Below are 24726 nucleotides of genomic sequence, written 5' to 3'. Positions count from 1 at the left end.
ATTAATCGTTCTTTTTCTTTTCATTTTTGTTGAGGCTTTGAACACTGCAGAGGCCGTTTTGCCTAACGTTACTGACAAGCCATTTATTAAAAAAAAAAGTTAATGACGCCCGCGAAATACAGATTTCGCCGTACAAAAACTGTCATTTGATTGCGATCGTGAACGTCAGAATTTAGGCAATACGGTCTCAGGTCATTATTTCCGCATCATGAAATCGTGCTTACAATGATCATTATGATCATTTATTATTTTTGTCATCTCATTATCATCATCAGAGTAATAGACAGCTATTATATATTTTATGCAACTGTATGTAACCGTGGAAAGGCCTTTCACACGAGTGTGGGTTTATGAAACGAGGCGTAGCCGAATTTCATAATGGGTCACATGAGTGTTTTACTTCATTTCGACATAAAATATATAAAAAAAATTTCCATATAATAAATTGAATCTATTATATGTTCAAGAACCATTGAGACACCAGGGGTATTGCTGATCGTTGGCCAACCTAAGGAGCTGGGATACCTCAAGTGCCAGTAATTTCACCGGCTGTCTTACTCTCCACGCCGAAACACAACAGTGCAAGCACTGCTGCTTCACATCAGGATTAGCGAGCAAGATGGTGGTAGCAATCCGGGCGGACCTTGCACTAGGTCCTACCACCTGCAAAACTACTTACCTACTTACATGAATACTTACTTACTTATATGAATTACTTAATTTAAAAGTATCGTCTAACGGTTCTGGACTAGCAATGGCTTTATTTTCCAATTCACTTGGAGTACAAGTTTCATTTGTTGAAATGTCTGAGTTATCTTGATTGCTATTAATTTTATTTGGTTGATCTGTTGGTTCCATAATTGCATTTGTTCCACTATTTTTTGGGTCAGGATTATCTATTGCTTTATTTTCTTGTACGGTTAGAGTCAGAGCAGAAGTAATATTTATATTAAGCTGTTCAATTTGTTCAGTAATTTCAGTTGTTTCACCGTCTGCTGGGTCACAACTATTGACAGCTTTATTTTTAGGAATATTTTCATTTAGTGCTATGTCTGCTTTTGCGTGATTATCAGTAGCATGATCTCCTTCAGTTGGTGCAGTAATATCATTTGTTGTATTGTCTGCCACCTTCTGTCTAGTCGTCGTTTCAGATGTTCTTATATCGGTAACTTCATTATTTTTGTCACCCGTATTCGTTTTATTTGGACATTCAACGGTTTTTTCAGATTCTTTTGCAATGATTATAGTTATCTTTGTTTGACTTTCTTTCCCATCTATGCCAGATTCAATTGTATCTACCACGGCGCTGACTATTTTCTGACCTAATAATTGTTCAAAGGTTCCGTCTCCTTTAAAGAATAGTTCTGCGGCCGAGTTTTTAACGAAACGTTCATTTAGATGTTCAGTTTGCACCTGCGCTTCTTTTGTGCTTTTAACAGCTTTTCTTTCATCATCTTTAGCAAATTCTTGCTTCATTGAACTGATTGGTATTATTTTGTCACCATTGACGGAAATTTTCTTCACTTTAAGCCTGGTGAATATTAGATGAACTTCGGAATGGTAGTCATAGTTATCTTCGTCAAACTCCAAGCCGCACATGCAATGTATTCTTGTAATTTTCTCGCCAGGGTCGCAGTTGTTTAAGTGACTTAACAGGAACTCCGGCCGTTCGAAACTCAATCTACAATTACATCTATAAACAACACACGATTTTCGGTTTTCACAGATACTTGCTTCTTCAGCTGTATATTTATAGTCTTCTGCACTGGCTTTAATTTTTTTACATTTATGTTCTGCATCGCTGACTATTCCTTTCTTTTTATTTCGCATAAATTTTTCCTTCATTCCTCTAAGATCAATATTTTCAAGATCAGTAATGGTAATATCCTTCTTTTTAAGGGTAGTGAATTCACGATGCACTTCGCAATGGTAGTCGTAGTTATTTGTGTCAAACTCTAAGCCGCATACACAGTGTATCCTCGTGATTATCTTAATGGGTGAGCAACCGATTAAATGCTTGAACATGACTTCCTCACGGTCGAAACACAGGCCACAAGCATTACATTTGTAGACGAGAGACTGGGAATTCTGGAAATTTAAACTTCTTTCACTTTGTGACGCGAACTTTGGGTTTCTCGAGCATAACTGCATTTTATTAGTACTTCTGACATCGTTTGAAAGATCCCCCAAGTTAAAGCTGAAATAAACAGAAGAGACTGTAATTAATTTTTTGAGTCAATCAACTTTTTCTTGTATGTTATTCTGTCCCGTTGTCTAAGAGACACCAGTTATAAAAACCGTTAAAACAATTTGCTACTAATGTGCTTAGGCAGTGGCGAATATAAGGAAGCTTTCATTTTCTTCTAAAAACGTCCAAGTGCAACTGACAAATACAAAGTACGAGTGTAGATATCAAGTAGAATTACTGACTTAGCAAAACACACGAATAATTTTTTTAACCCTAAACTTTGCAAGTTGAGACAAGTGACCAACTCAATTCAAGCCTCGTTACATTTTTGTAGAGCTAACAAAAATAACTTTAAAAAAATACAAAAAGATGATCTCAAATTATGTATCTTATTAGATGGGCCAATCAACTTTTTTACCGACACTAATCTGTCCGCGACATTTTTCAAACAATTGCAGATTTTTGTAAGTAAACATGTTTTTTCTGAAATTTAATAGATGGTGTACATGAATACATGCCATCCTACGTAAGTTCAACCTATTAAACCGTGAAATATCTTGTTGGAAGTACGATTTTTTGGTAACGCCAGAGACAATTTTGGTAACGCAGGAGACGCCCAAAGTGTCGGTAAAATAGTTGATTGGCCCGCATACGCTGCCAAGTTTTGGGTAAATAAACGATGGTATTCGAAAATAAATGCATCAACTTAAAATGAAAAAATATTTTGGAGTGTAAGGTTTTTCGGTTACTTAATGAACACCTGTATAATATAGTCATGTGCGTACGCAGGGGGGGGGGGGCAACTGCCCCCGCCTGGAAATTATTTGTTCTACAATATATTATGCCCCGTTTACCTATGAAGCAGGATCCCTTGCGGGTGTTTGCCCTACACACTACATATACCTTGTGTTTCATGTAGGTGTCTTTGTGCAGTGTGTATGACAAAACAAGTGCGGGCTATCTGCCTTGGGGGGTTGGGGGGGGCTAGGCCAGAAGCTGGGTACGCCCCTGAATATAGTATCATTCGCATAGTCACTCACCATGGTATGTTACTGCAGGTGCCTCCAAAGGCCACCGTCGAAGTCCCCTCGCCACTCGTATCGCCGAACGCGCCCTCGCCAAGCCCGCCTTCTATAAATACGGGATGTCTTTGACCAAGGGGCTCTAAATTAAGGTACTATTGTACTCGCATAACTAAGCTACTTTTGTGTTGTGACATTTTCAAAGCCTTGAATTTAGATAATTTATTGATCCTGAAAGTTTCATCAGTGTATCGGACATGGCGGTGTTATCACAGTACCTTGGTAGGGGGGCTTTTACGAGTAAATGAAGGGTCCACTGAAGGACGTGTCTGTCACCTAAGCTAGTCAAAGTTAGTCATCACATGTGTTAAGAGAGAGAGTCTATTAGAAGCCCGAAGTCGAAATTTAATGGGCTTTAATGAGTCGAAGTTCGTAATTCTAGTACCGCCCGTGCGACATACAATGTTTTTCACCACATTTGCGAGTAAAATTTTATTTTTCTAAAAGTGAAAATATAATTCTTCCAATATTAGCGATTCCTTAGGCTGCGCTCTTGGTAGCGTCGCCCCCCCCCCCCTCCCGCAGCGTCGCCGGCATGTACTATCCGTGGACCCTTCAAATAATTGTTGACATGTTTGTGGCAACTCTTAGATAAACATTTATCAATGTGCTGTCAATTTTGTAGTGTATCGCATACATTGAAAATTACATTTAGGGGCTGTTTCACCATCCACTGATTACTGTTAACTGACGGTTAAATGTGATGCCGTCTCCGTCTATTCGAACAAAACAAATAGAGACGGCATCACATTTAACCGTCAGTTAACACTAATCAAGGGATGGTGAAACAGCCCCTTAATCTGTATGAAAAAGTCAAATTAACAGTGATCATATTTTTAAAAAGTTGCAGAACAAAAGTAGCTCAGTTATGACATATGAGAGTAGAATCGAACCTTGCGAACCTTGGATTAAAAGGGCCATGGTCAGAGACTATATAATACCTACGTTTATTATCTTATACGTACATTTAAACGAGAAATTCTTGTATCTTTATTTTTTGACTAGTGTTTATTTAAATTCCGGGATTTTACAAAATTCCCGTGGGAACCTTCCGTCGCTGAACATCATATTCGCAAAACATCATATTCGCAAAACACGATATTCGCAAAACATGATATTCGCAAAACATGATATTCGCAAAACATGATATTCGCAAAACATGATATTCGCAAAACATCATATTCGCAAAACATGATATTCTTGATGATGTGTTTCGGCGTGGAGAGTAAGACAGCCGGTGAAATTACTGGCACTTGAGGTATTCCATCTTAGGCCTCTAGGTTGGCAACGCATCTGCAATATCCCTTGGTGTTACAGATGTTTATGGGCGGTGGTGATATCTTACCATCAGGAGACCCACTTGCTCGTTTGCCATCCAGTCGAATAAAAAAAAACCTGTTGGAGAGACCAAAGAAATGGACAATGCCCATTGGACATCATTATACAAAAATAATACATTACGCTCAGAAACCATAAACTTCCTTCGGGCAGTCGGGTAAAAAGGAGGGACGGAGCTATGGTATGATTTAGTAAATAATCACCAGATTGTCCATTCGGCGACTTGGCCTCTGCTGGCTTGTCGAACCCTCGAAACAGCGGCTTGGTCTGTGCTGGCTGTCCGAAGTCGAAGACCGAACCTAGCGACCACCAGGGCTCCCCTAAATAATGGAACCACCGGCCACGGCCCGCCATACGATCTTCCAGGCGAAGTTCCTCGATAGACTTGTTCTCGTACTCCTGTGTAGGTTATACTAGTGTTTAAAAAAAGGGCTTATACTTTCTAAAAAGGCCGGCAACGCACCAACGACTCTCCTTGAGTAGTTGGTAGGACGGTGGTGGTTATTTCCCACAGATAGATTACACTAGATAACGCAAACACCTCAATCTGTATAAAAACCAACCGTGTCACTTTTTTATATCTACTGTGACGTATCAAGAGAGAATTAGGGATGTGAATTCCCCGATATTCGCGCAAAATCGATTCAAATGCGCCGCCCGCCCGCGACGTGGGGCTCGCGTCAGTCAATAGTCATGATTAGTCAGTTAGCGGTCAGTCTTTGTATGGGGCCAACCCCGACGTTTGGTCGGGGTTCGGACACGCGAAGTAGATGCATTTGCGTAATCTAGTGTTATCTATATCTGCGTTATTTCCCATCAGATGAACCACCAAAAAAAAAAAAACAAGTCCGGTTATATTTAAAAACTAGAGTTTACCCGCGGCTTCGCACGCGTAAACTATTCGATCTGGTAGTTACGATTAAAATTCCGAGATTTTAAAAGATTCCCTAGGAGTTCCCAAAATTTATATCGTGGTCTTCATTGTGGTTGTTAAGAACAACTGTACAAAATTTCAAGACGCTAAACCCGGCGGTTGAAATTTCAAGATTTTATTCCTATCCCGTGAGAATATCGGGATAAAAAGTAGCCTATGTGATATTCCAGAGGTCCAGCTACCTACATACTTAATTTTATTACTAAGCCCAGCGGTTGTTATTTCGAGATTATATCCCTATCCCGTAGGAATATCGGGATAAAAAGTATCCTATGTGATATTCCAGAGGTCCAGCTACCTACATACTAAATTTTATTACTAAGCCCAGCGGTTGTTATTTCGAGATTTTATCCCTATCCCGTAGGAATATCGGGATAAAAAGTATCCTATGTGATATTCCCGAGGTCCAGCTACCTACATACTAAAATTTTATTACTAAGCCCAGCGGTTATTTCGAGATTTTATCCCTATCCCGTAGGAATATCGGGATAAAAAAGTATTCTATGTTTTAATGCAGGTTATAAACTAACTTTTTGCCAAATTTAATCTAAATCCGTCCAGACGTTTCAGCGTGAAGAAGTTACAAACATACTCACTTACAATCTTTCGCATTTAAAATATTAGTAGGATAAATTAGGTAGCGTATTGGCTCCGTGCACGACATCAGCGCCACCTAGCGTCCGCAACTTTTTTGGTTCTGATGCTATGACATTTTGAAATTTCATCGCGACATTGTGTCAAAAATTAAACCTATAACGTATTAATTTATAACAATAAAAAAATACTGTGATACCGTGATTTTGGTGGACAAAAGGTTGTGAATTCATTTTTGGTCGTTAAAATTAAATCAGGTAAGTAAAATTTATTCAAAAAGTGTGTTTTATTTTCGTTATGTCAGGGTTTGTTTACTTCATGTTTAGTTGTACTTTTACTGTAAAACGAAAAGATAAAGCTATCTTATTTGTTTCTTTGAATAATAGTAAAATTATATAATTGTTCTTATATCGCTAGTAATAAATTAAATATCGTTTTCAGATCAAAATGAGTATCATTTTGAAGACCGGTTTTGTGAGTATCACTCAATATAAAATTTCAACCACAAACCGTTCCATAAGGAAAATTGTTTTAGGACATGTCCGAGATGTAGAGGAATTAAGAACAAAACAGGGACAGTGTTCAATAATTCAAGCTCGCATCATAACACAAACATCTATTATTAAAATTAGGTACTTAAATCTATCGGTCTATACAAATTGCTTTGTTAATGACAGATTCATGTGAGTATGACAGATGACCGAGCCTAGATTATTTCTTCTTTTGGCCACTATGAGCGCTGCGATAGATTTCATTACCCCCACCTAGTACTGCGCACCCTCCCAATAATAATTAGGGCCAGCGCAGCGGTAGACTAGAATTTCCAGAATTAACTATTTCCTGAGTTTAATACCAAAATTAACTTCAGGATCTTTATTGACACAGCATTATAATCAACAGTGCCAAATTTCTAGGCTTATGCTCAACGGATGAGAAATCGAGGTTTTATCCCAATCCCGTGGAAATATCGGGATAAAATTAGCCTATGTGTTGTTTCAGATGTTCAACTATCTTCATATCAAATTTCATCCAGATCAGTCCAGTAGTTATAGCGTGAAGCTATTAAGGAGTAACAAACATACACACACATTTAGAGGATGAACTCTGGTTGAGTTCGAAACAGGTCAGTGTAGTGTAGGAACTAGGCTGTATACCGCTGGCAGGTGGTAAAACTGACCACCTGGCAGGTTATATTAACCTAGTTTTGTATAAAAGGATAGGATTTTTATATTGTGTTTCTAGAATATAACTTTAAAACAGATTGACAGCGGTATACATGCCGGAGCGCAGATTGCTCCCGATAGCCTAAGCGGCTGGTGCCATTTTATGTAAATCTATTTATAAGTACTACCAAGTTCTAAAATAAAATATAATTAATTAATGATTGAAGAAGTTGTTTATTTTGAACTGAGTTTAAAGTCACGCGCGTTGATCCCCAGTACCTAAGCTCTTACTAAGTTACAGTCCCCACAAGTGGTGGAGTTAGGCGCGGTCGGTGTACTTTTTTATGTTTTAGCTATCGCTTCAGAGGACGACGGAGAACCGCAGAGATAACAGCGGTCTATGAAGGATTTTCGCTAAAAGACGAGCGTTGATGTGAACAGAGCGCATGAAATGTGAAGCAATTTGGTAAATGTATCGATTTTTGAGGAAGCAACTGTGAGTTATTTTATTTATTCCTATATCCCAGTGTTTAATAGAATTTGCGGGCAAATAGAGTTGATTGCGGAGAAGAAAAGAAAATGGCGGAAAAATTCGCAGGATATTCGGATGTGGACGATTTTATCCACCAGTTTGAAACGATTGCGATCATAAAGAATTGGTCCGCAGAACAGAAGCGAGTAGCAATCGCACTCTACTTAGAAGGACCCGCGTTGTCCTGGTACAAGGCCAATTTCACGACGTTGGAGTCATATGATTTGATAAAGCAGGGATTGATAGAACAATTCCCGTCGCAAGAAGACTATGCACAGTCTTTTTATTATAGAAAGCAGGAACCGAAAGAACCGCTACTGTCATTTTATTATGAGCTAGAAAGGTTAGCTTTAAAAGCAGGAATCACTGAAGATGGCAGATTTATCAAGCATTTTATTAAGTCTATCAATTCGCAATGGCAATTCCATTTAGCATCCAGATTGTTCGCGTCGAGGGAGGAATTAAGAAAAACGATTCTTCAATTGTGTGATGTATTTAATACAGAATTAAACATGAAAACACATAAAGTAGAACTGCCGATTAATATTACAAAAGATTATCAACACTCGTGGGAGCAAGGAGATGCTCCACCTCTTCGATTCACGCCGCGTTCGGAGTATAACACGCCCCAAACGCCGCCAACAATGGTAGTTCCGCAAGAAATGCAGCAGGGAACATCACGCATGCCTTACGGAAGGTATAATTTGAGGCCGCGGCAGCTACAGCCGGTGCCGCAGCAGCGTCAAGGATATCAAGGAAATACTGATGGTTTCCAAATCAATACGATTTTTTCAAGTGAATTTCCCGATGTTTGTACTGTTGAGAAAAATAGTCTGAACACGTTTGTGCCCATAGAGCTCAATGGCAGGATTTGCAAGGCCCTCATAGATAGTGGTGCCAATGTGTCACTGATATCTGTTTCCCTTGCAGAGGAAATTAATTTAAAATATGAGCACAAGCTCAGTGATCCTTTGCGCGTAGCAGGAGGCTCCATGATTCAGCCTATAGGAATTGTAAATACATATATTTTGATAGATAATTATTATTGTAGAATTAGACTGTTGGTAATTAATGATGGCACAAATTTTTGCATTCTAGGACAAGATTTTTTGACTGCAAATAATGCATTGATTGATTTTAGTAGTCATACTTTGACTCTGAATAAAAAATTCCGTGTCAATTTTATTCGAAAATTGAGTGACACGAGCAACATTTCATTATTGACTGAAAAGGTTTGTGCAAATGATGTTGCCATGAAAGAGGTTGAGTGCGAGCAAATTAACTCCTTGACCGTGAAAAGTAAAGTGCGATCAGTAAAAAAATTGTTAGGGTTCCGTGGTTTAAATTCTTTTGCTTCAGGTTCGAGTGAAGGAAAGTTGGAGAAGTCGAAGTCAATTGGGAAAGCGTCGAGGATCGATAGAAAGATTGAAAAAAAGGATGGCGCGGCGAAAAAGGCGAGTTGAGTTCGAAGCCTGAAAGGGTACGAAAGTCGGAAAATTTGCAGATGGGTTCGGCAGGTCTGATGAAGGGGCGAGAGGAGCCTTCTGGTTGTTATGTAAGAGTGGCAATGCGACGACGTGAGAACGGAAACGGACCTGATAGATTCCGTAGAAAAGGTAATAAAAAGTCACGTCATTATCTAATTTATGATAATAAAAGGTTTTTCCCACAGCAAGGATCGCTAACTGAACGAAACATAAAATTTAAAAACGTTCATTTAGGAGTGAAAGGGACGGAAAGTGATGGCTGTCTCAAGCCGAATGAACTTTATGGTTTGACTGAAAACTTTTTGAAAGTTCACCCGAGAAGTTCTGTGTCAACTGTTAGAAAAAAATTGACACGACCAATGATTGACAATGTCATTCAAATGTAAACATTGTAAATTTAGCTTTTCGATTGAATTTAATAATAATAGGTAAATGAATTGAAAGTTTTTTGAGTAGGTAGGAAACTAATGATATAATGAAATTATATGACTAATGTGCGTTATAATGTTATTATGTGACTAATATATGTTTTTTTGTGTGTTTTCATATTGGGAGATCAATTAATTAAATGCAGAAATGAGATGGCAATCTGCAGCAGCCATGCAGTGGCTGATGAAAACTGATGGCAGCTCTCTGTTAAACTCTATGGTTGTTTCCTTAGCAACTTTTTGTTATTAACTGTCGTGTTTGTCTTGTCACTTAAACCAAAATAAAAATCGTTATTCGTATGCATTTTAAATTCCATTGACTGGGTTTCTTTTACGCTATATCACAACAGGTTATCCACACTAAGTGTTGGTGTTTCTGTAAGCGTAGTCAAGTCTTGCATAATTCTTGTAAGCCACACGAGCTCTCTGGCTGCTTCGCTGGCTGCTACGAGTTCAGCTTCAGTTGTAGAAATAGCAACCGACGATTGTCGCTGACTAAGCCAAGAAATTATACCACCGGAATAACGGCAGACAACTCCAGTAGTGGATCGTGCAGTTTCTCGGTCTCCACCATGGTCTGCATCGCTAAATCCTTCTAGCACGCCGGGTAAACATCGTGCTTTATATTTTATTCCAAGAGAATATGTGCCTTTAATGTAACGTAGAATACGCTTCACTTTAAGCCAATCCTCTTTGGAGGGGGATTCTAGTTTTCTTGAGGCAACTCCCACAGCATAGACTATGTCCGGACGTGTTCCGACCATGAGATATGCTAGAACGCCAACAGCTTCTCGATATTGAAAAACTACCACTTCCTCGGTTTCAGCTTTCCCTGAACTTGAAGGTTCCTTTTCCATCGGTGTTGTAACAGGGTTACAGCTGGCCATTCCAAAGCGCTCCAAAATTCTCTTTGCATAAGCTTCTTGGTTTATTATAATTGAACCGTCTTCTTCTCTTTCAATTTGCAAACCTAAGTAATGAGACGCAGGCTTCGTAGTAATCTGCAGTCTTTGCTTTAAGTCACAAAGGAACGTATTGGCGAGGTCTTCATCTGTAGCAGCTACTAATCCGTCATCTACGTACAGCGTGATGAGTAGCTTCTTGCCATTTACTTGCTTGGTATATAGACAGCAGTCGGCTTCACACTGCTTGAAGTCCATATCTAATAAAATATTTTCAAAGCATGAATTCCAACACCTTGGAGCTTGCTTTAGACCGTATAGGCTTCGATTCAGCTTCCAGACTTTTGATGATCCATCATTATATCCTTCAGGTTGTTGTACGTAAATTTCTTCTTTTAAATTTCCATTCAGGAACGCAGTACGGACATCAAACTGAACAAGGTGTAAGCTTTCTTGTGCACTGACACTCAGTACAGCTCTGATTGTTGCTAGGCGGGCAACCGGACTAAAAGTTTGATCATAGTCTTGACCTTTTCTTTGTTTGAACCCTTTTACGACAAGTCGGGCTTTATACTTGTCAACGGAGCCATCTGGGTTCTTTTTAATACGCAGCACCCACTTGCAGGGGAGGGCTTTTCTACCTTCTGGTAACATGCAAGGCGTAAAAACTTCGAGATCTTTCAGTGATTTCATTTCGCTGTTCATAGCTTTATGCCATTCTTCACTATCGTCTCGCTTCATGGCATCTGAAAAATTTGATGGATACGTTTCTGTAACAAGAACAAAATCATTAAATCTTTCAGGTCGCTTAATTTCGCTACGGTCGCGCAAATTATAACGCGGCGGCGGTGGCGTCGTTAATGGCTGAGGCAATGACTGGTCAGCATCATGAAATTCTTCCTCTTCAAGATCGTCGCGATCATCTATATGTTCGTGATCTTCCAGCGGACTATGAACAATGTCTCCTGTTGGAACTTGTTCTGTTAATTCTCCCTCGAGACTTTGTTCACGATCGTTGGAATATCTGTCGTAACTTGCAGATTCAGTCGTGACAGGATTTTCGCATATTTCTGATGTAGCCGGCTTGTTATTTTCAACTTCATTTTGCAACGGCATTTGCATAATGTACTCCCTCGTGTCTGTGGCGATTTCTTCAGATACAGGGGCATTGTCGTTGATGGCAAGTGGCTTCTCATCAAAAATGACATCACGGGAATGGACGAGCGTGTTTCTCTTTCCGTCAGTAATCCAAATACGATAACAATCTTCGTCATAACCAACGAGTCTGCCTTTGATAGCTTTTTTATCAAGCTTCTTCCGCTTTTGCTTCGGTACATGTACGTACGCAGTACAACCTATAATTCGGAGGTGCTTTATTATCGGTTTCTTTCCATACCAAAGTTCATACGGAGTTTTATCGGTGTTTGTAGGACCGGTTCTATTAAGGATGTACGCCGCTGTATTTATAAGTTCAGCCCATATTTCTTGAGGCATAGCTTCGTGTGCATACATCATAGATCTCGCTGTCTCTACTAAAGTTCTATTTTCTCTCTCACTTGAGCCATTTTGTTCCGGTGTATACGGGGCGACAAGTCTTTGCTCAATTCCATGCGAGTTTAGAATATTTCGAACTGACTTATTGTCAAATTCGCCGCCGTTATCACTGAGCAGGCATTTTACAGTGTATCCCGCTGCTTTTGTTCGAGATATCATCAAAGCGAGTTTATCTTTGACTTCGGACTTACGTCGCAGGAAGTACACCATACGATATCCTGTGTAATCATCTTTGAACAAAACGTAATATTGGAGTTTCGAATAGCTTGGTTTGAATGGTCCACAAACGTCTGTGTGTACGAGTTCTCCTGGCGCTGAAGCTCGAGAACGCGTGCCAAATTTTAGTCTGTGCGGCTTGCCCACAATCCCGAGTTTCACAAGCGAACCAAGCACATCCGCATACGACACTTCTATGTAAGAGAACTGGTTGCTGAAGGCACTATAGAAGTACAGAGAATCGGCACAGCATACCAGGTGGCAGATGTTCTCACGAAGGCACTGCCTCGACCGACGTTTTCGTCTCTATGTCATGCATTGGGACTAGTGGATGTACACTATTGAGAAAGGGAAAGTCCTTACAAGAAGAAACATCCCTTACATTACAGTGTACCTAACTATTTAAAATGCAAAGTGACCAATGTGCGCGACCATTTATTTTCTAAAGTGAGGGAAAGTGTTAAACTCTATGGTTGTTTCCTTAGCAACTTTTTGTTATTAACTGTCGTGTTTGTCTTGTCACTTAAACCAAAATAAAAATCGTTATTCGTATGCATTTTAAATTCCATTGACTGGGTTTCTTTTACGCTATATCACAACACTCCCAGCTGCTCTTGTCAAAACTGATGTCTGATGACATCGCTGGAGAACCAAACAGATAACTTTTATTTACATAGTGAACTTAGTATAATTGTTTACATATTCAACTTCACGAATATGAGATTGCCTGTTCATACATCTCCCAATGTGAACTGTAATCATATATGATGTGAATTTCTATATATAAAGAATGAGTAGTTTTAGTCTATCTCAGCATGTGGGAGTATTTCATACCTTCATGTGTTCAATATGCCCAGAAATATGTGGTGTTAATTGATGGTGTATTTAATGATTGATTTTCTGTGCCTTTCAATAGTTTTCAAGCAACAGAAGTTCACACAGCCAACTGGGATCGCCGATGGAGCTTGCCCAGGGGTCCACACTTGGATCCATGGCTGTGAAATAAGAAAAAGATGGAAAACTTGGAGCTATGGCTGAGAAATAAGAATAAGATGGAACACTGAGGCCATGGCTGTGAAATAAGAATAAGATGGAAACCCAGCGGCTATTGCTGTCGTTGTTGAACGGCAACTCCGCTCGGGGTGCTGAGAAACAAGAACTTGAACACCAGGGGCACAGCATGCAGCATGAAGACTTCCACAGCTGAAGAAATACATGAATTTACTTGATCCTGTGGTTTTGCAATAAATGATTTGAACTTTTGAGTCTTTGAGAAAGTAGATACTTAATAGCAAATTAGGATGGTAAATCAATGTGTTCAGCTCGGTATTTTAGGTGAGCACATTGATCTTGGTAACCATGAGCTGGATGAAAGCTCAGGTGCACCTCATGGAGGGGCCTGGGTTTGCATGCATCTCATCTATTCCGGTAATAGATGGAATGTTATGGCAGTTACCGCTGTCATAATGCTCTGTCTAGGAATAGACAAAAATGGGTCTTGTTGCCAGCAACTGCTGTCAAAGCGGCGTTATGCTAGCAACATTTGCTAGTAGAGCGGATGTTGGCAGCATGCACAGATTATGCTGGCAACATATGCGAGTATGCAGATGTTGGCAGTATGATATTCTTGCCATGAGGCACCGTTGTCTAGTGGCATTATGGCCAAAGAGTAAATATGACACGGGTGTTTCAGAAGCAAGAATGACGTGTCGGGTTGCATAGGCAATGTCACGCGTCTTTCGTAGCTAGGATAATTTTTTACTGAAAAGGCGCCGTACCTTTTTTGTTACGGGGTTTTTGCCCGGCGAAGTCCCATCCTTGATTTGAAAATTTTGAAATATATAAACCTATTTATGATTGTAGTAACATAGACTAGAATTTCATGAAAAGGATGTGACTAGTCTTTAGCAAAGGCCCTTTTCTGTCTGTAATGTCCCCGTTAGGTAGGGCCGTAGATTAAGTCCCCACCTCTGTGAGGAAGGAGGGATATGTAGGAACTAGGCTGTATACCGCTGGCAGGTGGTAAAACTGACCACCTGCCAGCCCCCAGCCAGCCAGATGCTGAGCACCTGGCAGGTTATATTAACCTAGTTTTGTATAAAAGGATAGGATTTTTATATTGTGTTTCTATAATATAACTATAAAACAGATTGACAGCGGTATACATGCCGGAGAGCAGATTGCTCCCGATAGCCTAAGCGGCTGGTGCCATTTTATGTAAATCTATTTATAAGTACTACCAAGTTCTAAAATAAAATATAATTAATTAATGATTGAAGAAGTTGTTTATTTTGAACTGAGTTTAAAGTCACGCGCGTTGATCCCCAGTACCTAAACTCTTACTAAGTTACAGTCCCCACAGTAGTGTAGTGGTGCCGATAGTTGGGTTTGTGTGATTTGTGTGTTCTTACAGTCTGGAGGTGGAGGAGCTGTACTGCTGGTGCATAGACGTAGCGATCATAAGGTCGCGGGAAGGGTTGCCAGGCGTCCGGATAAAGCCGGACATAGTTAGGCTTTTTTAATGCTAGTCCGGCCAAATTAAACAGTGTCCGGCCTGTCCGGCTTTTGTTAGGCTTTTTACAACTTACCAGTGACTATAAGTTCATAAAAATAAAAATGATAATAAATATCCATAGAACGTAGACAGTACACTCACTACGCCACAGAAATAAATTAAAATTGCCTCCATCCTATCTCAAAATTCATTCACACGGTACTTACGCCATGTCTGTAAAAGTATACAATAAATTACCTACCCAAATAAAATCAGAAACAAAAGATAAAAAATTTATACGACTACTAAAGGATTTTTTAACTCAGAAATGTTACTACAGTATAAATGAATATTTAGAAGAATAAAGAAAAATAGTTATACTGTTATTATTATTGTCATTAAAGATGATCTCATTGCACTAGGTATTACTTGTCCTATTATCTATTCATTCTGTGATACCACATAAGTTCTAAGTTTATGTTATATCTAGATAAATGTATAAGTAGTTTATTTAGATACCTTAATTATATAAAGTTAATTTATAAGTGTTCCTTAAACCTCTTCCTAAAAAATACATGAGGTTAAAATAGCATAATATGTTACGTATAAGTTAATTAATGTAATTAATTTTAAAATTGCCGCGCCCCAACAGGGCATCATTTTTTATAATTTTTTGTAAAAGGTGTTGCAATAAATAAATACTGAATACATACATTTTTTTTGTCATATAGGTATACTAAGACACAAAATCCCTACTTAATGTTACATAATGCTATAAATGCAAAAGTAACTCAGTCTGTCTGTCGGTCTGCCTACCTGTTACTTCTTCACGCTTAAACTACTAAACCGATTAAGATGAAATTTGGTATAGAGTTTACTTTGGGAAGTACCTACATAGGCTACTATTTATAAGGAAAAAAAAATTTTTTTTTACGCGTTCGTAGCTTCGTTCTAGTCCTTAATGATGGGGCGTCCGGCCTTTTTGCCCAAAAGTCCGGCCAAACTGGCTGGTCTGGCAACCCTAGTCGCGGGTGAGCTAAGTAATTGACTTAGTTCATTGACGAGGAATGGACCTCCGCAAAGTAACGCCTGATTCAATCAATTATTTAGAACCAAGGGCCTACGCTATCTGTCTTGGTGCAGGTAACATCGTATGCACGCGTCGCGCGCAGTTAGCGCTGCTCGTACTGTTGTTCAACAGGCGGCCACCCGCTCCCCCCCCCCCTTTAGTAGGCCGGCAACGCACCCGCAGTCCTAATAATTATTTATTGATAAAAACGTTTACATGACATTACAGTTAATGACCAATTCATCATGAAACTTAAACTAACTATGAAGGATTATTGATTTAAAGAATAAACAATTAAACACTAACAGATAACAAACAAATTATACTGGAACAGTAGAACATCTATCGTCCATCGCCTCACAGTACCTCAAGCATTCAGTACAAATTGCCGCCCATCGCCACGCAAACAAATCGCACTCAGGTGTCGATGCCAGGAGCGCATTAAGTACAAAATTAATAAATTAAATGTCCGAAAAATAATAATAATAATAATAAAATTAAAGGAGCCGTTGGAATGGAGGCATAGGTGCGTGCAAAGATAGCCAGTGTCTCATGAAAGGACCGGACAGTGCATCGGCCACTGCCTTCAGGAGGCTGTTCCCACTGGCCCGCACCCGCCGCATTGAGCTGTGTAAGGGCACGGGGCAGCGGCGAGTTTCTGCACGACACGGTGCGCGCCGGCGGCACGGCCAACAGATCGCGTCGTCGCGGCCTGAGGGCTATCCTCGGGATATCCGGGACATGCAGTCGCACAAGACGTCCTACAAGTTCGGGACAGTCCGACTCACCACGCAAAGCTTGACATGCCGCGATCAGAAGCTGATAATTCCGTCTGACCTCCAAGGAGTTGTACCCAAGGGAACCAAGAAGATACTTAGTAGGGTACAGATACGGGTAGAATCCAAATATTTTTTTATAAAGGAACCTTAAAAACACTTTCTGAACCTTCTCAAGAAGTAAGACATACGTCGATTCATAGGGATTCCATACGATCGATGAAGTCTCCAACTTACTCCTTACTAATGCGTTATAAACCATTTTTATGGCCACAGGGTCGTCCCTGTGGCCCTGTGGTCCCAATTATTTAGTTGTCCATGGGCGGCGGTGATCGCTTACCATCAGGTGACCCGGATGCTCGTTCAGTTTAGTTTATTTATTCACTCAACATAATAATAATAATTTGAAAGCTATTTGATAAAAAAAAACCAACCTTCATAATAGTGATGCACTGAAATTTGACGTCAGTGCTTTTGGATCTGCCATTACTCTGGACGATCACCTCTGTGGCCAATACTGGGCTGTATTTGACAAGCGCTGTCCCCGTTTGCAGCTGTTCAGAACCTGGAAAGAAACACGTCAAATAAATCTAATTTCACGTCAAATTAATTTTTATGGTTAGCTTGTTTATACAAATGTCCATATTAGTATTATAAATGCGAAAGTGTTTGTATGTTTTATGTTCGGAGCCGTCGATCAACGTGATTTTTGGCATAGAAATTGTTTAGGGGCCCGAGAGTGACATAGGCTACTTTTTATCCCGAAAAAATGCACAGTTCCCGAGGGAACGGCGCGCGATAACCGAATTCCATGCGGGCGAAGCCGCGGACAAAAGCTAGACTAGAAGCTTGACGAGCAATTCTTGTATATATAATATATAATCAGAATCTCGGAAACGGCTCCAACGATTTCGATTAAATTTGGTATGTTGGGGTTTTTGGGGATGACAAATCGATCTAGCTTGGTCTTTTTTCTGGGAAAACGCTTATTAACGAGTTTTAGCCCCAGCAAAGCTCGATCGCCCAGGTAATACACATTTAAACGGGCATTTTTTTATATTTATTGACAAGACACTATTTTACCTGCGGCTTCGCACGCGTAAATTATTCGATCCAGCAGTTTAATTTAAACTCCGGTATTTTACGAAATTACCAAGGGAATTCCCGAAAATTCACACCTTGGCCTTTATTGACGTTGTATTAAGTAAACAACAGTGCCAAATCTCGTGACTATATACCCCGCGGTTGTTATTTCGAGATTTTATCTTTATCCCGTAGGAATATCGGGATAAAAAATTAGCCTACGTGTTCAATCAATCATTTTATTTGTCATTTAAATGTTCATTTAAATATTCTTGAATTGAAAAATATGCCTTTTTAAATTTCGGCTGTTCAGACTGTGTTATTATTTTTGGCAAATGATTGTACATTCTAGATTTCATTCCATAAACACTTCCGAAGCAAGCCTGTTTTAACATAAACTGTTTTAAGTCTATCTTGTTGGAGAAACCAAAGAAATAGACAAACGTACTACATTACGCTCGAAAACCATAACCATCCTTCGGGTAGTTGGGTAAAAAGGAGGGACGGAGGTATGGTATGATTTAATAAATAATCACCAGATTTTCCATTCGGCGACTTGGTTTCTGCTGGCTTGTTGAACCGCAAAAACGGCGACTTGGTCTCTGCTGGCTTGCCGAACCCCCCAAAACACGGCTTGGTTTGTGTTGGCTTGTCGAACCCCCCAAACGGCGGGTAGGTCTCTGCTGGCTTGTCGAACCCCCAAAACGGCGACTTGGTCTCTGCTGGCTTGTTGAACCCCCCAAACGGCGACTTGGTCTCTGCTGGCTTGCCGAACCCCCCAAAACACGGCTTGGTTTGTGCTGGCTTGTCGAACACCCCAAACGGCGGGTAGGTCTCTGCTGGCTTGTCGAACCCCCAAAACGGCGACTTGGTCTCTGCTGGCTTGTTGAACCCCCCAAACGGCGACTTGGTCTCTGCTGGCTTGCCGAACCCCCCAAAATGCGGCTTGGTTTCTGCTGGCTTGTTGAACCGCAAAAACGGCGGCTTGGTCTCGGGCAACTTGCCCAAGTCCCCACTAAGCGACACCCAGGGCTCCCTTATTGTTGACCACTTGCAGCGTAACGCCCTGTGATCTTCCAACCGAAGTTCTTCTATGGACTTGTTCTCGTACTCCTGAATATGTTATACTTGTGTTCAATGTTTATCAGGGCTTTCAAGAAAAGGGCTTACACTTCCTAAAAAGGCCGCGCCGGAGCAATGACTCTCTTTCAGTAGTTGGTACTCATAGACGGTGGTGATTATTTCCCATCAGATGACCCACATGTTTGTTTGGCTCCCTCTGATAATAAAAAAATAATCAACTCCGGTTATATATAAAAACTAAAGTTTACCCGCGGCTTCGCATGCGTATTATTCGATCTGGGAGTTACAATTAAAATTCCGGGATTTTAAGAAATCCCCTGTGAGTTCCCAAAATTTATATCGTGGTCCTGTTATGTTAAGAACAACTGTACAAAATTTCAAGACGCTACACGCAGCGGTTGAAATTTTAAGATTTTATTCCTATCCCGTAAGAATATCGGGATAAAAAGTAGCCTATGTGATATTCCAGAGGTCCAGCTACCTACATACCAAATTTAATTCAAATCCGTCTACTCGTTTCAGCGTGAAAGAGTAACAAAACTAACTCAAAACTCACTCGCAAACTTTCGCGTTTATAATATAAGCAGGACTAGCCGTTACCCGCGACTCCGTCCGCGCTAAATTTTCCGGTATAAAAGTTTCCTATGTCCTTCTCCGGGATTCAAACTATCTGTATACCGAGTTCCAATTAAATCGTTTCAGTGGTTTAGACGTTATGAAGTAACAAACAGGATTTACAAACTTTCGCATTTATAATATTATTGGGAAATAGGTTTAGTAGGATAAATTAGGTACTTACCGTAATAGTTAAGGCCAGCGGTACAATAGAATTTCCAGAATTTAACTATTTCCCGAGGGAATTCCCAAAAATAATTTCATAGTCTTTATTGCCGTAGCATTATAATTAACAGTGCCAAATTTCAAGGCTATAAATACTCAACAAATGAGAAATCGAGCTTTTATCCCAATTCCGTGGGAATATTTTACAGGTGGTAGGACCTTGTGCGAGGTCCACCCGGATTGCTACCACCATCTTGCTCGCTAATCCTGCCGTGAACCAGCAGTGCTTGCACTGTTATGTTTCGGCGTGGAGAGTAAGACAGCCGGTGAAATTACTGGCACTTGAGGTATCCCATCTTAGGCCTCTAGGTTGACAACGCATCTGCAATACCTCTGGTGTTGTAGATGTTTATGGGCGGCGGTGATCACTTACCATCAGGAGACCCACTTGCTCGTTTTCCATCCAGTAGAATAAAAAAAAATATATATATCGGGATAAAATTAGCCTATGTGTTATTTCAGATGTCCAACTATCTGCATATCAAATTTCATCCAAATCCGTCCTGTTATAGCGTGAAGCTATGAAGGAGTTACAAACATACACACACACTGCTGGAGGAGCTGCACTGCTGCTGCATAGACGTAGCGATCATAAGGTCGCGGGTGAGCAAAGTTTATTCTTTTAGTTCATTGATATGGACCTCCGCAAAGTAACGCCTGATTCAATCAGTTATTTAGAAACAAGGCCCTCCGCTATCTGTGTTGGGTGCACTGTTTGTGTTGGTGCAGGTAACATCGTATGCACGCGACGCGCGCAGTTAGCGCTGCTCCTACTGTTGTCCTACAGGCGGCCACCCGCGCAGTGCAAGCGTCAGCCAGCGTAGGCCCTATTTCAGTAGCTATATTTTTATGTGGCAGAGCCTTACTGTAACCGCTTGCTGGCTGCAGTACGAATGGGCCGGCTCGACCGGGCTAGTACCACACTCCCACAGAATACCGGCGTGAAATAGTAGTTTTGCCACTGTTTCGTACGGTGAGTGGGAGATTCGGAGGCCCAACTCCCCTCCCCCTTTAGTAGGCCGGCAACGCACCCGCAGTCCTAATAGTTCTTTAGTTGTCCATGGGCGGCGGTGATCACTTACCATCAGGTGACCCGCATGCTAGTTTTCCAGCTATTTAATAAAAAAGCCAACCTTCATAATAGTGATGCAGTGTAATTTGACTTTGGCGCTTGTGAATCTGCCATTTTTCTGGACGATCACCTCTGTGTCCAAAACTGGGTTGTATGTGACAAGCGCCGTGCCCGTTTCCAGCTGTTTAGAACCTGGAATGAAACACATCAAATAAATCTATACTCTCAAATCAAATCTTGCAAGTTACATTTGACCAACTTCCAGTAGTCAGATTGACTTGAAATTTTAAATACTTATGTAAATCGCGTGACAATACAATAATCTAGTAGTGGCATTCTGGTAGTCCAGCCAGGATTGTCTCCGCAGGACGGAGCTCTTCAACGGTTAATAGCATCGACTTGAAATTTGGTATGCAAATGTAGTTTGAGTGGCAATGCAAGTGCAATCAACAAAAAGTACAGTCAGCAAAAAAAGCTTGTATTAAAAATTTAATTTTTATGGTTAGCTCGTTTATACTAATGTACATAGCAATTACGTTTGGTTTTTTGGAGTCTTTTTGTATTTTTTATGTCAACTCCAAATTTGTTACTTTTACGGGTATCCCGGGGGTTTTCCGGAGTTTTACGGGTAATTTGATTGCTTAGTAGCGACATCTCTTGTCTGGGTGAGCGGTTGGTTGCGGAAGAGTGTGACGTCTGTCGACGCTACATAGATGTCGCTAGTGCTGCTGCTTAAGTAGCAAAGTAGAAATAAGCAACCTGAGATATGTATGCATAGGAAAAATTAATATCCAGCAGTGGTGTAGGGGTTATAGCACGCAGCACGGAATGCTGAGGACCTGGGTTCGATTCCCAGTGCTGGTCTCTTTTTCTAGTTTTTCTGTGCATCCATGTCTCAGTTTGTATTTTCGATATGGTTTCACGGGATACCCGTAAAAGTAACAAATTTGGAGTTAAAATAAAAAATACAAAAAGACTCCAAAAAACTAATACTAATATTATAAATGCGAAAGTGTGTTTGTATGTTTTTATGTTCGGAGCCGTCGATCAACGTGATTTTTGGCATTATTGTTTAGGGGCTTGAGAGTGACATATTCTACTTTTTATCCCGAAAAAATGCACAGTTCCCGAGGGAACGGCGCGCGATAACCGAATTCCACGCGGGCGAAGCCGCGGACAAAAGCTATACGAGAAGCTTGACGAGCAATTCTTGTATATATATATAATTATCAGAATCTCAGAGGCTCAGACACGGAACCAGCTATAGAGAGAGCTATGCATGGAGTTTCTTTGCGCGATAGAATCCGTAATCCGGAAATTCGTCGAAGAACTAAGGTCACCGACATAGCTGTCAAAATATGCATGTTGAAGTGGCAATGGGCGGGCCACATCGCTCGAAGAACACATAACCGTTGGGGGAGAAAAGTCCTCGAGTGACCACGACCTGGAATACGAAGCGTTGGCAGGCCTCCCACTAGGTGGACTGACGATATCGTGAGAATTGCAGGTAACCGGTGGATGCAAGTGGCGAGTTCTCGTTCATTGTGGCGTTCTAAGGGGGAGGCCTTTGTTCAGCAGTGGACGTCTTCCAGCTGATGATGATGATGATGAAACTTGTCTCAGCGTATAAAAGGCTGTTACAGTAGAGTTCATAAACTTGAGCAAAAATATCGGAATACAACTATTGTTAACGACATAGAAGCGTGTTCAGATATTTTTGATCATATTTTTGCTCACAAGTTTTTCAAGTTTATTAGTTTCCATCATATTTTGTCAGATATGTTCATATTTATCTTCCTTTAAAAATTAGTTAGTAAGTATTATTCTTTACTCACTAAGCTAATTGAGAAAATAAGATAAATTTGAAATAAACTTTGTATAAAACAAAACATGATTGAGTTTTAAAAGAACATTTTGAATTGTGTCGGTTTCATTCTAAATGTGTGAATATTCAAACATACGAATATGAACTTCTCCGACAAAACACAATGTCAAATCATATTCACCACATGTACTACTTTGTAGAAAGTTATTAGATATACCATTAAGGAATTTCTAGCAGACACTGACTGAGAATGTCATAATTAGTCATAAATTATGTTACCGCTTCCGGAGCATGCTTCTCCGAACATATTGACTGGTAGGTACTTCCTGCAGTTGGTAACTGACCGCAGAACCCTTATGGACAATTCTTCAGACTAGAATACCCATGGTCCCTGAAACAACATAAGTACCATTTCAAGCTAAACAACATAACAATAAATATAAGGATCTTTAGCACATATTACAATGTCAGAGTAGAAAAACGATAAAATCGTTTTCAATTCTATCTTAGGCAGGAGGATACATGACATAATTATTTAATTGTAATGTTTTCTTATTTTTTTTAATGATGTTCTTTAAATGTTCTGTTCATACACAATGTAAATTGTTTTTGAATAAATAAACTGAAACTGAACTGAAACATAGATAATAAATAAGAATAAATAAACTGAATCAATCAAATGATACTTACATATATAACATAACTTCTATGCTATATAAGTATTCTTTGATTGATTAAGTGATTTATTACTTTACAGAGGTCTGGTCTATATAAAAAGTAAAAACAAGATATTTATCCAATATTTGGTTTACAAGTTACGCATCACAAATTAATAAAATCAATTAAAAGTACAAACAAAGGTAAGCGACTCAGCTTATGTCTGTGTCTTGCATTGTGTAATTAAGTTATTAAATATTAACAAGAAAATGATATCAATTGTGATAAACTCTACCTGTGACAAATAAATTCCATGTTTTGAAAATAAAAAATAATAGTTTTTATATACTTCTTACCGGCAACCCCATAACTATTCCAATTTCTTTGAAAAATTAAAAGTGGACACTAAACGGTTCAATACACTACTAAATCCTTCTATCTATCTATTTATCTATAGCAGCCCTTGTTGCCTCCGTCGTCGGACGTAGGCCTCCTTTCACGTTTCCTCGTCTGTCGGTCCCCTGCCACCTACTAAATCCTTAAGCGACTACAATATTGTTTGATGTTTTATTATCTTTTTCCTCCCAAATGTATTTTTTATTCCTTCCTGTGTATCTAATGTTTAAATAACTTCTTATATGTACTTTTTAATCATACCAAGGCAGTTTGAATACAATACGTACTTACATCTAATACACATTCACGTGATTTAAGAAACAGAAGATATCGATATAGACATCAAAGTGGGTGCAACCAAACCAAAGCATAACCAAGGGGCGTAGAGTAAGGCCGTTGGTGAAACTAACACTAAAACAATGTTAGAATAGAATTTTAATTCAATCACAGACTACTAAGAATAAATAAGTATAACAAATCAAATACAAAGGCACAATGTAATTTTATAATTACTTTAAAATCAAGCACTCGACAACATAATTAAGAACATGACGAAATAATTATGGAAAAGTCCCTATATGTAGCAGTGACATTTATGAAATCGGTGTTGCTGCCAATTAAAAATCGGGAAAAATAGGGAGATTCTTATTGAAATAAAACAAAGTAAAATTTTCAGTAAAATTGTTGCCATCTCAGTCTACTAACAAATATAGGTGTGGCATTTCATACGTTGGTCGTTTGTCTGATAGAATTTATGCTATTTTAAAATCAAACAATGTTAATGTTGCCTTTAAGACTAACAACTCTTTGTACTCTAGGCTTTGTTACCACAAAGATAAGGTGGATAAAGGAACAAGCTTACTTGTAATGACTGCAATAAAGTATATGTAGGTCAAACAGGTCGCAGTTTTAATGTTAGATTTAAAGAGCATGTCTCTGCATATAGGAATGAGCATCCTGACAGATCAAATTTTGCCAAACATCTGTTAAAATCAAATCATTCTTTATTAGAT

General features: G+C 39.6%; 1 protein-coding gene across 4 annotated transcripts; it reads right to left on the bottom strand.

Annotated features, from left to right (window-relative positions):
• Positions 1–527: 527 nt before the first annotated feature.
• LOC141444533 (uncharacterized) lies at positions 528–24301 on the bottom strand. Of its 4 annotated transcripts, none has more exons than XM_074110086.1 (9): positions 24227–24301; positions 24001–24124; positions 22940–23051; positions 20897–21027; positions 18377–18953; positions 17192–17322; positions 4812–5007; positions 3229–3319; positions 528–2197 (listed from the first exon to the last, which is right to left on the bottom strand). In XM_074110086.1, exons 3-9 carry the CDS (start codon positions 22965–22967, stop codon positions 700–702), a joined length of 2652 nt encoding a protein of 883 aa, XP_073966187.1. In that variant the 5' UTR covers positions 22968–23051; positions 24001–24124; positions 24227–24301; the 3' UTR covers positions 528–699. The 4 variants fall into 4 exon arrangements, with proteins under 4 accessions (XP_073966187.1, XP_073966186.1, XP_073966190.1 ...); XM_074110085.1 differs by having other exon boundaries at positions 24005–24124; XM_074110089.1 differs by having other exon boundaries at positions 3229–3316; positions 24005–24124.
• Between the last annotated feature and the right edge of the window lie 425 nt (positions 24302–24726).

Source organism: Choristoneura fumiferana, chromosome 30 (assembly GCF_025370935.1).
Source record: "Choristoneura fumiferana chromosome 30, NRCan_CFum_1, whole genome shotgun sequence".
Taxonomy (NCBI): domain Eukaryota; kingdom Metazoa; phylum Arthropoda; class Insecta; order Lepidoptera; family Tortricidae; genus Choristoneura; species Choristoneura fumiferana.
The sequence above is the reverse complement of the archived record's forward strand: the minus strand, read 5'-3'. Positions and strand labels throughout refer to the sequence as shown.

Bases quoted from the DNA above. Each gene is read 5' to 3' on its own strand.
- LOC141444533 (XM_074110086.1), bottom strand. From the start codon at position 22,967: ATGTTCGGAGAAGCATGCTCCGGAAGCG. The intron at 21,028-22,939 runs GTAACATAATTT...GTTTCATTCCAG, and splicing joins AGAAGCATGCTCCGGAAGCG to GTTCTAAACAGCTGGAAACG. The intron at 3,320-4,811 runs GTGATTATTTAC...CCGTATTTATAG, and splicing joins GTCGCCGAATGGACAATCTG to AAGGCGGGCTTGGCGAGGGC.